At 36.3% G+C, this 14,038-nt stretch overlaps 1 protein-coding gene across 1 annotated transcript; it reads left to right on the top strand.

The window, feature by feature from the left end:
• Nucleotides 1-8,695: 8,695 nt before the first annotated feature.
• Nucleotides 8,696-12,987, top strand: LOC128221093 (uncharacterized). Its single transcript, XM_052929543.1, has 8 exons — nucleotides 8,696-8,748; nucleotides 9,302-9,622; nucleotides 9,896-10,192; nucleotides 10,536-10,655; nucleotides 11,643-11,694; nucleotides 11,854-11,870; nucleotides 12,288-12,385; nucleotides 12,683-12,987. The coding sequence occupies exons 2-7, from the start codon at nucleotides 9,442-9,444 to the stop codon at nucleotides 12,368-12,370; spliced, it is 750 nt and encodes a 249-aa protein (XP_052785503.1). The 5' UTR covers nucleotides 8,696-8,748; nucleotides 9,302-9,441; the 3' UTR covers nucleotides 12,371-12,385; nucleotides 12,683-12,987.
• Nucleotides 12,988-14,038: the final 1,051 nt, after the last annotated feature.

Genomic DNA, 14,038 nt, shown 5'->3' with positions numbered 1-14,038 from the left:
ACAAAGTGCCTAAACCTTTCCCTTAATGACTGTAATGTGATGTGAGGGATGTTCACAAAATTCCTACACCTTTCCCTTGATGACTGTAATGTGATGTGAGGGATGTTCACAAAGTGCCTAAACCTTTCCCTTAATGACTGTAATGTGACGCGAGGGCCGTTCACAAAATTCCTACACCTTTCCCTTGATGACTGTAGTGTGACGCGAGGGCCGTTCACAAAATTCCTACACCTTTCCCTTGATGACTGTAGTGTGACGCGAGGGCCGTTCACAAAATTCCTACACCTTTCCCTTGATGACTGTAGTGTGACGCGAGGGCCGTTCACAAAATTCCTACACCTTTTCCCTAATGACTGTAGTGTGACGCGAGGGCCGTTCACAAAATTCCTACACCTTTCCCTTGATGACTGTAGTGTGACGCGAGGGCCGTTCACAAAATTCCTACACCTTTCCCTTGATGACTGTAGTGTGACGCGAGGGCCGTTCACAAAATTCCTACACCTTTCCCCTAATGACTGTAGTTTGACGCGAGGGCCGTTCACAAAATTCCTACACCTTTCCCTTGATGACTGTAGTGTGACGCGAGGGCCGTTCACAAAATTCCTACACCTTTCCCTTGATGACTGTAGTGTGACGCGAGGGCCGTTCACAAAATTCCTACACCTTTCCCTTGATGACTGTAGTGTGATGCGAGGGCCGTTCAAAAAGTTCCTACATCTTTCCCCTTATGACTGTAATTTGATGTGAGATCCGTTCACAAAGTTCTTACACCTTTCCCTTGATGACTGTAGTGTGACGCGAGGGCCGTTCACAAAATTCCTACACCTTTCCCTTGATGACTGTAGTTTGACGCGAGGGCCGTTCACAAAATTCCTACACCTTTCCCTTGATGACTGTAGTGTGACGCGAGGGCCGTTCACAAAATTCCTACACCTTTCCCTTGATGACTGTAGTGTGACGCGAGGGCCGTTCACAAAATTCCTACACCTTTTCCCTAATGACTGTAGTGTGATGTGAGGGATGTTCACAACGTGCCTAAACCTTTCCCTTAATGACTGTAGTGTGATGTGAGGGATGTTCACAAAGTGCCTAAACCTTTCCCTTAATGACTGTAATGTGATGTGAGGGATGTTCACAAAGTGCCTAAACCTTTCCCTTAATGACTGTAGTGTGATGTGAGGGATGTTCACAAAGTGCCTAAACCTTTCCCTTAATGACTGTAATGTGATGTGAGGGATGTTCACAAAGTGCCTAAACCTTTCCCTTAATGACTGTAGTGTGATGTGAGGGATGTTCACAAAGTGCCTAAACCTTTCCCTTAATGACTGTAGTGTGATGTGAGGGATGTTCACAAAGTGCCTAAACCTTTCCCTTAATGACTGTAATGTGATGTGAGGGATGTTCACAAAATTCCTACACCTTTCCCTTGATGACTGTAATGTGATGTGAGGGATGTTCACAAAGTGCCTAAACCTTTCCCTTAATGACTGTAATGTGATGTGAGGGATGTTCACAAAATTCCTACAACTTTCCCTTGATGACTGTAATGTGATGTGAGGGATGTTCACAAAGTGCCTAAACCTTTCCCTTAATGACTGTAATGTGATGTGAGGGATGTTCACAAAATTCCTACAACTTTCCCTTGATGACTGTAATGTGATGTGAGGGATGTTCACAAAGTGCCTAAACCTTTCCCTTAATGACTGTAATGTGATGTGAGGGATGTTCACAAAATTCCTACAACTTTCCCTTGATGACTGTAATGTGATGTGAGGGATGTTCACAAAGTGCCTAAACCTTTCCCTTAATGACTGTAATGTGATGCGAGGGCCGTTCACAAAATTCCTACACCTTTCCCCTAATGACTGTAGTGTGATGTGAGGGATGTTCACAAAGTGCCTAAACCTTTTCCCTAATGACTGTAGTGTGATGTGAGGGATGTTCACAAAGTGCCTACAACTTTCCCTTGATGACTGTAATGTGATGTGAGGGATGTTCACAAAGTGCCTAAACCTTTCCCTTAATGACTGTAGTGTGATGTGAGGGATGTTCACAAAATTCCTACAACTTTCCCTTGATGACTGTAATGTGATGTGAGGGATGTTCACAAAGTGCCTAAACCTTTCCCTTAATGACTGTAGTGTGATGTGAGGGATGTTCACAAAGTGCCTAAACCTTTCCCTTAATGACTGTAGTGTGATGTGAGGGATGTTCACAAAATTCCTACAACTCGTCCTTGATGACTGTAGTGTGATGTGAGGGATGTTCACAAAGTGCCTAAACCTTTCCCTTGATGACTGTAGTGTGACGCGAGGGCCGTTCACAAAATTCCTACACCTTTTCCCTAATGACTGTAGTGTGATGTGAGGGATGTTCACAAAGTGCCTAAACCTTTCCCTTAATGACTGTAGTGTGATGTGAGGGATGTTCACAAAGTGCCTAAACCTTTCCCTTAATGACTGTAATGTGATGCGAGGGCCGTTCACAAAATTCCTACACCTTTCCCTTAATGACTGTAATGTGATGTGAGGGATGTTCACAAAGTGCCTAAACCTTTTCCCTAATGACTGTAGTGTGATGTGAGGGATGTTCACAAAGTGCCTAAACCTTTTCCCTAATGACTGTAGTGTGATGCGAGGGCCGTTCACAAAATTCCTAAACCTTTTCCCTAATGACTGTAGTGTGACGCGAGGGCCGTTCACGACATTCCTACACCTTTCCTTTAATGACTGTAGTTTGATGAGAGGGCCGTTCACAAAGTTCCTACAAATTTCCCTTAATGACTGTAATGTGATGTGAGGGATGTTCACAAAGTGCCTAAACCTTTTCCCTAATGACTGTAGTGTGATGCGAGGGCCGTTCACGACATTCCTACACCTTTCCTTTAATGACTGTAGTTTGATGAGAGGGCCGTTCACAAAGTTCCTACAACTTTCCCTTAATGACTGTAATGTGATGTGAGGGATGTTCACAAAGTGCCTAAACCTTTTCCCTAATGACTGTAATGTGATGTGAGGGATGTTCACAAAGTGCCTAAACCTTTTCCCTAATGACTGTAGTGTGATGCGAGGGCCGTTCACGACATTCCTACACCTTTCCTTTAATGACTGTAGTTTGATGAGAGGGCCGTTCACAAAGTTCCTACAACTTTCCCTTAATGACTGTAGTGTGATGCAAGGGCCGTTCACAAAGTTCCTGCACCTTTCCCTTAATCAATGTAGTGTGATGCGGGGGCCGTTCACAACGTTCCAAAACGTTTCCCCTTATGACTGTAGTATGACGCGGGGGCCGTTCACAAAATTCCTACACCTTTCCCCTTATGACTATAGTATGATGCGAGGGCCGTTCATAAAGTCCCTACACCTTTCCCTTTATGACTGTAATATGATGCGAGGGCAGTTCACAAAATTCTTACACCATTCACCTAATGACTGTATTGTGATGCGAGGACCGTTCACAAAGTTCCTACACCTTTCTCCTGATGATTGTAGTATGATGCGAGGGCCGTTCACAAAGTTCCTACACCTTTCCCTTAATGACTGTAGGGTGATGAGAGGGGAGGGCCATTTTCAAAGTTCCTACACTTGTCGGTTAATGATTGTTGTATGATGCGAGTGCTCTTCACAGAAAGTCTACACTTCTCCGTCAATGACTGTAGTATGATGCTAGGGCAGCTCACAAAGACGCTATGCTTTTTGCTATGACTGCAATATAATGCCAGTGTTGTTCACAAAGTTCCTACACATTCTTCGTTAATGACTGTAGTATGATGTGAGGGCCGAGATCCTGATGTTGTTAAGACACTCTTGAAGAGGAAAGTAACATTTTGATGAACTGGTTTACTTTCAATCAAATGCAGGCTAACACTGACAAATTACAGGCAATTTCAATTGGCTCATAGTATGTTAAAGAAATAAAACAATTCGTATACTTAATCACAACATTGTTTATGAAGAGCAAGTGAAACTGTTTGGTGTTCGGGTGGATAGTTTATTAAATTTTGATGCCCAGATTTCTAAAATGTGCCAAAAAGCAGCGAAGCAATTGAATATTCTTCAAAGACTAACCAAACTTTTGACAACCAATACTAAGCTTATTATCTTTAAATCTTTTATCAGATCCAATTTCAACTTATGTCCTGTCGTTTGGCATTTTTGTAGCAAGACCAACACAGAAAAAATTGAAAAGATTAAATACAGAGCTTTAAAAAATGTTTTTAATGATAACACCTCAACTTACGAAAATCTTCTTCAGTTCAATTGCTAACATTACATCTGAGCATGGTAAATACAGTGCTATTGAAACTTACAAATGTCTGTATGGTATTTCACCAGAATATGTTTAAAACGTTGTTACTGTTAAGACATGTAATTTTAATCTGAGATACGAAAACTGTGTAAACGTTCCATTAGTAAGAACATCTAAATATGGAAAATAACACTTTCCGCTTTGAGGCTAGTCAGGTATGGAACAGCCTCCCAAAGAAATTAAGGTGCTCCCAAAACTACCTGGAATTTAGAAGGATGTTAAATGTTCAAATAATACCAATTTGCTTTAAAAATAACAGAAATTGAAAATTATAAGATGTTTCACTGAATATCTTTCATCCTTTGTCTTAACGGAAAAGGAATTTTGTTTTCAGTAGGATGGCTTACATTCACTGAACAAGATATGGCATTTAAATACCAGAAAAGCCTTCAGCGGACTTTATTTATTAAAATAACAACTTATTAAATTACATTACATGGGCAAATATCTATTTATGATTGTTTAAAATTTATATAACATTTGGCGAACACATACAACTACTTGTGTTTTTCTTTCGGCAAGTATTTTGTTAAGGTGTTACGACTTTACTTTTTCAATAAACATTATTTTACAGTGATAGTTGTAATATCAAAATAATCTGATAAATATCATACCTCCTCCAAGCAATACTTTCCAAAGATTTTTCCTATTAAGCTGGATTAATTTTAAGTCTTTAACAAACTACACATCGATGTACAAAGTTGTTCTTCCCTTGTATTTTTTGCTACTTAAAATTTTGCTATATCAATGTATGTAATTAGTACTAATTACCCTTTAAGTTATTCTTTTGAAACAACTAACCATTTTACAGTGAAATATCAACTTGTTATTGTTTTCACTGTTTTTGATGCTCTAATCCAATTTTCGTATTTGTATTTGTATGCACGAATATGTTAACGAATGGCTTTTGTAAATACTTGCTCCATTATGTGTCCATTTTAACATATATAACTTTTATTTCCAGGTCACAAGCTCATTGTTATTTTTATTTGATATGTTGTGTATGTCTGTTATTCATTTCGGAAAATAGCCCATTGAGCTAATGTTTCTTGTTAACACGTACGCGACTTTAAATAAAGTTATTGTATCTTGTATCTGATATAAAGATGCTATACTTCTTTTTTATGACTGTAGTAGAATTCGCGGGCCGTTCACCAAGTTCCATCAGTTATCCGTTAATGACATGTGTATAATGCGAAGGCCGTTCAAAAGGTGTCTACACTTCTTCCTTAATGACTGTAAAATCATGTAAGGGCCGTGCACAAAGTCCTTACATATCTATGACCTTGAACTATAATTGGCATTTATCTATATGAACTGACTATTACATCATATATGATTTTTGCTATAAAATATCTTCTGCTTCAAATTAATGAAGAATAAATGAAATATTACATTTTTTTACCGTAAATATTTTCTTGCAATTTACTATTTAGTAAAGGTTTGCACAAAAATGTTTACTTTTACTTTATCAGTTGTAGTATTTCCATGTTAATAAGAACTTTGTTTATTTACTGCACTAAGTAGACGGTACACAAATGTTTGTTAATGATGTCTGCAATTTATTTACTTTTTCCATTCTCATAATTATGTTGTTCATTTATTGAACTTAAAAGACGGTATATAAACGTATGTTAATGGTGTTTGATATTTATTTACTTTTCCCATAGACATATTTATACTATTCAACTACTGAACATAGTACATGGTGCATATATGTATGCAAATGGTGTCTGTAATTTATTTCCCTTCTAAACGTGACTAATCAAACTGTTCAATAACTGAACTCAGTAGATGGCACATGTATGTATGCAAATGGTGTCTGTTATTTGTTTCCTCTACCAACGCGAATATTGATATTGTTTAATAACTTATCTTAGTAAACGGTATATTGACATGGCCTTTTCTTACAATGCGCTTTTGCCTCGAGTCTCTTTGCGTGCAATTGCCTAATGCTAGTGCTTCGACATATTATTCAAAGAATGTACAAAAAAGGTTTTTGCAGGCACTGTGTGTTTTTAACTCTATAAAAGAGAATGTAAAGTTAATGTGTGCATCCATCAATTCATTTAAATAAATATTTACTCCATGTATGAATGGTGTGTAATAACTATATGTATGGATGATGTTTAGTAACTCTATGTATCGATGGAGTGTAATAACTGTATGTATCGATGGCGTGTAATAACTCAATGTATCGATGGTGTGTAATAACATTATGTATGACTCTATGTATCAATGGTGTTTAATAGCAGTATGCATCGATGGTGTGTAATAACTCTATGTATGGATGATGTGTAGTAACTCTATGTATCGATGGTGTGTAATAACTCTATATATCGATGGTGTGTAATAACTCTATGTATCGATGATGTGTAATAACTTAATGTATGGATGGTGTGTAATAACTGTATGTATCGATGGTGTGTAATAACTCTATGTTTCGATGGTGTGTAATAACTCTATGTATCGATGGTGTGTAATAACTCTAAGTATCGATGGTGTGTAATAACTCTATGTATGAATGATGTGTAGTAACTCTATGTATCGATGGTGTGTAATAACTCTATATATCGATGGTGTGTATTAACTCTGTCTAAGGATGGTGTGTAATACCTCTATGTATGGATGGTGTGTAATAACTCTATGTATGGATGGTGTGTAATTACTCCATGTATGGATGGTGTGTAGTAACTCTATGTATCGATCGTGTGTAATAACTCTATGTGTCAATGGTGTGTAATAACTCTATGTAAGGATGGTGGGTAATACCTTAATGTATGGATGGTGTTTAATAACTCCATGTAACGATGGCGTATAGTAAGTCTATGTATGGATGGTGTGTAATTACTTTATGTATTGATGGTGTGTAATAACTCTATGTATCGATGGTTTGTAATAACTCTGTGTAATGATGTTGGGTAATACCTCTATGTAAGGATGGTGTGGAATTACTCTATGTAACGATGGCGTTTAGTAACTCTATGTATGGATGGTGTGTAATAACTCTATGTATGGATGGTGTGTAATAACTCTATGTATCGATGGTGTGTAATAACTAAATGTTTCGAAGGTGTGTAATAACTCTATAACCCGCAATATGTTGCACGGCTCTAAAATTCATTCTTATACAGGTATGTCTCCTTGACGCGTATAAATGTACACATTTCTACCAGTAATAACGTAGTTCTCGGACACGATACTAGCAGTAGGCGAGTAGATACCGGACACGAGCCTATCAGCAGGCTAGTAGTTCTCGGACAAGTGACTTTAAAAATGCGAATAGTTTTCGGACACTTGCCTACTTCCCGGACACGTGACGAGCGAAAGTCAAATGTGAGTTTTACTCAGTCATCAATATTTGGTATTATTTGTAAATTAAAAGTAATCTTTAACATTTGAAAAGTGTTTTACCTACATATATGTTTCAAGCACTTGATTGAGAATACCCAGGCGTTTGATATGTAATTTCAAGAATGAGGCGACAATTGTGACATACCGTGGACATGATTTAGTAGTAGTAGTAGTAATATCCTATACAATATTCTCCATTGACAGCAAAGGGAAGTTCCCGCTGTGTTGAGTTTGTTATGTTATATCTAGCCTATATAATATCACAAGCATACAGAGGAATGAGTGCAGACGGAGCTTTGTTAAGGGGAGCACAACTATAAACCCTATATTATGCGCAAGTTATTTACCACTTGCAACGTTCGAAAATGTCCATGCAACGAGAAAAAAAAACAACATGTATACGTCTGTGGGTTTTGTGTATGGAAGGAATCTGAAATACTTCCTTACTAGTAAAACTAGAATTGCGGTGCGTTGATGGTATAAGGTGTATTCAGAAAATTTTGCATTTTATCGCATGTAAAACAAATCTGATGTACTGCAAAACGATAATTAAAAACGTCGATAGAAAACAAATGTTTTGTTATAACGTTATTAAATGAAAAACAAATTGCCGTGTTATTTGAACTAACTGTTTGAGTTTGCAAACTATTGCTCATTTGTGTATTTTTTATTCTTTTATTACCAGCGTCAAGCAAGTATCTTAGAAGTTTTACATAATTAAGGTTCGAAATAAAATAAAGAATGAGTATTGGCGTCCCGTTTAAATTACAAATGATTTCCATGGTCTAAGTATGAAGAAGAACACAATTACTTAGTTATCATGTTTTAATGTGGTTTCAACAACTTTAAGAATCATTACAATTGAACTGCCATGTTTCCTGTACTTTAGCCAAGCAATTGTAGACAGAATGGGTTTACAATACTTATCTTCCCTATAATAAATAAGCGATTGTTTGTGTACACTTGTTAATAGTTTCATAATTATATGTATCATTTTAAAATTAATGTCAGTAAAAATATAGATAATGTTTTCCAGGCTTCCACAATGGATAATAAAAGGAGTTGAATTTGCCGTTCGCTTTACTGGTACGTAGGACACATTTTCATTGCTAAACTCCTACTGCTACTGCTACTGCTGCTGCTGCTACTGCTGCTGCTGCTACTGCTACTGCTTCTGCTACTGCTACTACTACTGCTACTGCTACTACTACTTCTACTACTACAACTACAACTACTACTATCACTATTACAAACATGATACATGTGCGTTTGGTCCGTGAAAGTATCAGTGTCGTAGCAGCGTCCTTACTCCTTCATGCAAGTATTACGATAAACTTTTGATGTGACATGTATCTGACCATAAGGGCGTTTGGTTTAAGCATACGGAATAGGATATTTTTATTATTTTTGCTCAGCAAATTTGTTAGCAGAAGCGAAGTTGATTCATAATTCACACGGTATATTTTAATGTTTATGCTGAAAACAGACGTGCTAAAATATATCGTGTGAATGACGTCTTGGCGATCTATAGCTCTTGTATTCCACTCGATTTTAGTCTTACTACTCAAATATAATTAGCTAGTGTGATAAATGTACTGGTATTAATTGGCTTTGCTTTCCTTCGCTCCACCTATTGCAGCTCTGTTTGGTCACATATGGGCTGCCACAAACCAGTATGGAACCATCTCAGTAGTGGGACCAGCTTTTTTAAACAGGGAGGTAACACTTAAAGCGACACCGCTCTACCCTTGGGGATGTGATGTAATATGGAGGTACATTATGGACGGGACCACACACTTTCAAACTACGCATCGTCGTGCATTTACTACAAGATATTTGAAAGATGGGTCATTCTTTTTAAATTGGACGGCTACAATTCAATACAACAGATCTAGATTCTACGCCAGTTGTGCAAGAAACCAAACGATTAAAACAGGCATGGTATCTTTGAATTTAACAGGTAAGACATAAACTTCTGTTTTAAGGTGGTTACCCGCATTGTATTATAAACGTAACGTATTTCTAAGGATATGAAATATATGTGTTGTATTGTGCTTCCTCTTTGTTTTAAATTTTGTGTTTAATTCATTAAAGCCTCCTAACACAAGCAAAGCAGGAAGTTTGCCATCACGCTTCTCCGTGTAATTTCCATTGTTGTATTATTATTGTCTGACCACAATCTAGAAATATGATGTTGTTGGCCAATCATATTTATTCCCGTAACAATTTACAGAAATCGTTGGAAAATGCGGTGCTCTCGTGCTTCTAAACCAGGTTACTCGCGGTGCGGAAATTAAACTAGGATACTTTCCATCCACCTTTTCTTTAGTGCATGAAACATACACAATACAAACATGGACAAAAACCAATCAAGATATTCATCTACGAGAAGGTTATTACGAAGAGGAAAACGTTTCTGAATACTTGTACATATTAACTATATTTAACTTCGATAAAAGTGATGAGGGAACGTATAGATTAACTTGCAATGTTGCTGGTTATACGAACTCAGTGCAACTCCAAATTCTAGGTAACTTCAGTGTTTTCACATGTTTAGAGAGTTTATCATTGTTTCTATCTTAGGTAAAATTCGACTAGAAAGTTCGTTGATATAAGGATGCTGTTTTTATTTAAGTAAACGGCTTTATAAGTAGCAATGTTATAGGATTTTACATAAATTATCAGTTTGAATCTCTTAATGGAATGCAAAATGATTTAAAGTTTAGATTTTGTTGGTTTCAGAGCGACCAAGTTACCCAGTACTTGGTCCAAAGTTCCCTGACTTTAATATAACAAAACGCATTTAAGTTTATGAAGGCTCCGAATTTTTACTATGAAAAAACTACACTCTGATTTGAATAAAAATATTGTAGGTAGTCGATCCCAGGAAAATAACATTCAGACGTTGTCTTCATTGCTAAGATTTCCTGTCAACAATCTACTTATTGGAACGGGTATTTTCTGTGGAATCTGCATTCTGGTTGTAATCGGAGGTAAGGATGTTGTTTCCTGAACAAGCTCATTAGCGTTTATACTGAATCTAGCAAAATTCCTTTTCTGTAATTTAGGATGTGCAGTTTTGTAAAAGGTCCACTGGCGTAAACTCTTAACTATTCTGCATTGACCTTTGAAAAAGTAAGAACAGTTAGATACAATGCTTATGCAATTTTACCAATTTACTATTTTGTTTAAGTGTGATATCGCATTATTCAGAGAAGGTTTTGAGACTGACTGACAGAAAGGACATTGGCCAACCGGGAATTATAAATGTTTTGTGCGAAAACACATTTACTATCAACATTACAACTAACAAAATATTTTCAAATTTTACAACTGTTGGTGTTGTTAAATGTTATCCCATGTTTCATATTTTATCATCTTTTGTTTCAAAAGAACATAAGATGTCTGTATCAATTATTAGAAAATATATATACCTCAACTTCCATTCCTTAAAAGAACGGCCTTTCGGCAATTGCGATTATCATCCGATGAACGCAACATAATCGGATATGCTCGGATCGCAAATGATCGCATGCAAATAAATATGCGCATTGAAAATTGTTTATTTCGTTATCTTTTATTGTGTGAGCGGGCCAAGAATTTTTTATCAACATGCTGAAAAGGGATTTATGGTTTGTTTAAATATTCTTGTCAATTTAAATTATTCGTCAAAAATCAACTATTATTTTTTGTTAGTTTTTCCCGCGTTGTTAAGACGTCATATGATAATATCCGTATATGGTCGGGTCGTTCTATTAACAGAATGCGTGAGAACGAATAACTGAAGAGATTTCTTCGAATGCAATTAAATTGTTATACTCCACTCACTTTATCCAGCCCAACTGCGATCATACCCCGCTAATGACATCAATCCCACGATTCATGCCTTAAACAAAAATATTATCAATCTTGATACTTCAAACGAAACTATTTAGAACCATGGTTATTTAATGCTTAATATATACAGACATACATTTTAGGATGTTTACGTCTTCAACGGCGAAAGGTCAACACAGTCAATACAATAGAGATGTATGTATCAAATTTAAATATTCCAAACATAAAATACCAGTTAAATTTTGCATAGTTAGATTGATTATTGTGCAACTGTTTCTGGACAGTTTATTCGATAATAAAATGCTTCATGTTTTTTTTTCATTTAACTAATGAAATAATTTGTACTGTTTTCAGCATTGAACATCACAGTGGTAAGTTTTTCAGTAGTTTATTAGATTTCTTTAGGTTAATACGAAGTCCTGTTAAAAATACAATCGAGCATTCGATAAAGATACAACTATTAACTGTAATTTATTTGATCTAATTTTCAAGGGTTCAAATATTTTTCGTAACCATAAAGACGCCTCAATACATAAGGAATCGAACTAAGGGAGTGAACATGTTCAAAAATGCTTTCAACGTCATTTGTATTTTGACGAAGATTAGTTAAACAAAACATATATTGACAGGTTATTATTGATAAAAATAGTTATCAAAAGCTACATACAAATCGAAAAGGCAGTCTTTCGGGGATTTCATCAGTTTTATTCTATTGGTTTTCTAAATACTCGTATACATTATTTGCCTTTAAACGGGCGTTAATAAATACAATTATTCATGAAAAGCAGGCGCCTTGTCAGAAAACGACTTGCCACACATAACAACGCAAGGAGTCCAGTACGCAGTAGTGCAGAGGCCGGCAGTCATATAGAGGACTGTAACGCAGGTCAATTCTTTTTGCGCAGTATATTTCGTGGAAATAAATGTGATGCGATGGTTGTATTAATAGTACAATAAAACATGACGAGAAAAACTAAAACTAGGTTAATGAATATTGAGTTTTCACTGTAGTTGATAATACCCTAATTGAAAACAGTAGGACGGGTATACAATAGTTCATAACGAATCGAATATTCATGTATTCAATGAGAATGATTAAACCTGATAGTTTACCAAATTTGATGTCATGCGAGTATACAAAATTATGCCATTTTGAAACGTATTACAATATTATACATTCCAGCAACCACATGAAGACAACAGCCTAACGTACGCCGAGTTGGACATCAAGTTCTTAGAGGAAGCTAACGCCAGAGTTCCAGCAAGGAGGAACAACACGCCGACAGAATATCGATATTGATTTCTGCTCACCACCGGGACCCACTTTAGGAGATTCTGTGTACCACACTGAATCCGACTACAGCTAGATGAAATACAGAAATATCGAACCAGATATTGATCGCCATTGGATTGTTTATCTTTTGCGATCCCTACGGTTATGTTTGATGTGTTTTTGGCATGCCTATCGTCGACAAATGTAGTGTTATCAGTGAAATAACAACTACTTTTTAATAGTTTTCATTTATATATAAATGCAATATTAAAATGAATTGGTAGTTCAAGTATCGGTATGTTTGACTGCAGTGTGTTCCATTCTACATAATATGTTCTGTATAAACATTGCCCTTTTCCCATTTGTTCTTTAGAAAAAACCCGCATTTGATCCTCATCCGCATTATCTGTTGCATCAATACTCATGTTCCTTGCTTTAGAATTATATCCTACTGATTTGAAGCAGTTCTAAAACATTGTTTGAAAACGTACGTCTGATTTTTGATAAAATATTATTTAGGTGCACATGCGGATATCAAACGAGTGCGTAGGTGTTGCTGGCGCTGTTCTGTCCGTACGATGGTTGAAAACAAGGTTCATAACATGGTTATATTACTGTGCGATAATATTTCTTGTTTATTTCATTTAAGTCCAGCAGTTTTTAAAAAATTTTTATAATGTTTGTCAAGATTTCGTTATAAAATTGAGCATCCTTACGCTCAAACTTGTTAACACCTAAACATTATTTTGCCTTTGATTTTTCATTTGAAACACTGAGGAAGAGGAACTTAGCATTTGATGATGTTTTTGTCCGTACAAGCCTTGTAGATTTCTATGTCGACGGGTATGGTCCTTGATACTGACATAGTTAACATCTCTTCAAGGAATGAGTTCTCTATCATTTCACGACCACCTCCTTCTGACATCTGACAACGATGAACGTCATGAATGATCCACTTATACCGCTAAGCTCTTCAAATACGTCATTCGTTTGAATTGACAATGCAGTTTAATTTTTCAAAATGATAACATTGTCAAAATATTGGCTAGTGTATGTGAGATAAATAATTTGAAAATAAATAGCGTTGCCTTTATTATTTTCTGAATTATTTAAAAACGTGTTTGACGTATATGATAGAGAATTGAAAATTTGAGTAAAATGGCAAACATAAATATGGACTATTATGTTTGTGTCCTCGTATTGTCGGGGAGATTAACAATATATGTAGAGAAATACTGCTTGTGTTTGCAGAACTTCTCGTTTAAT

This window comes from Mya arenaria, chromosome 16 (genome assembly GCF_026914265.1).
Source record: "Mya arenaria isolate MELC-2E11 chromosome 16, ASM2691426v1".
Taxonomy (NCBI): Eukaryota; Metazoa; Mollusca; class Bivalvia; order Myida; family Myidae; genus Mya; species Mya arenaria.
This window is presented reverse-complemented; position numbering and strand designations above follow the sequence as displayed.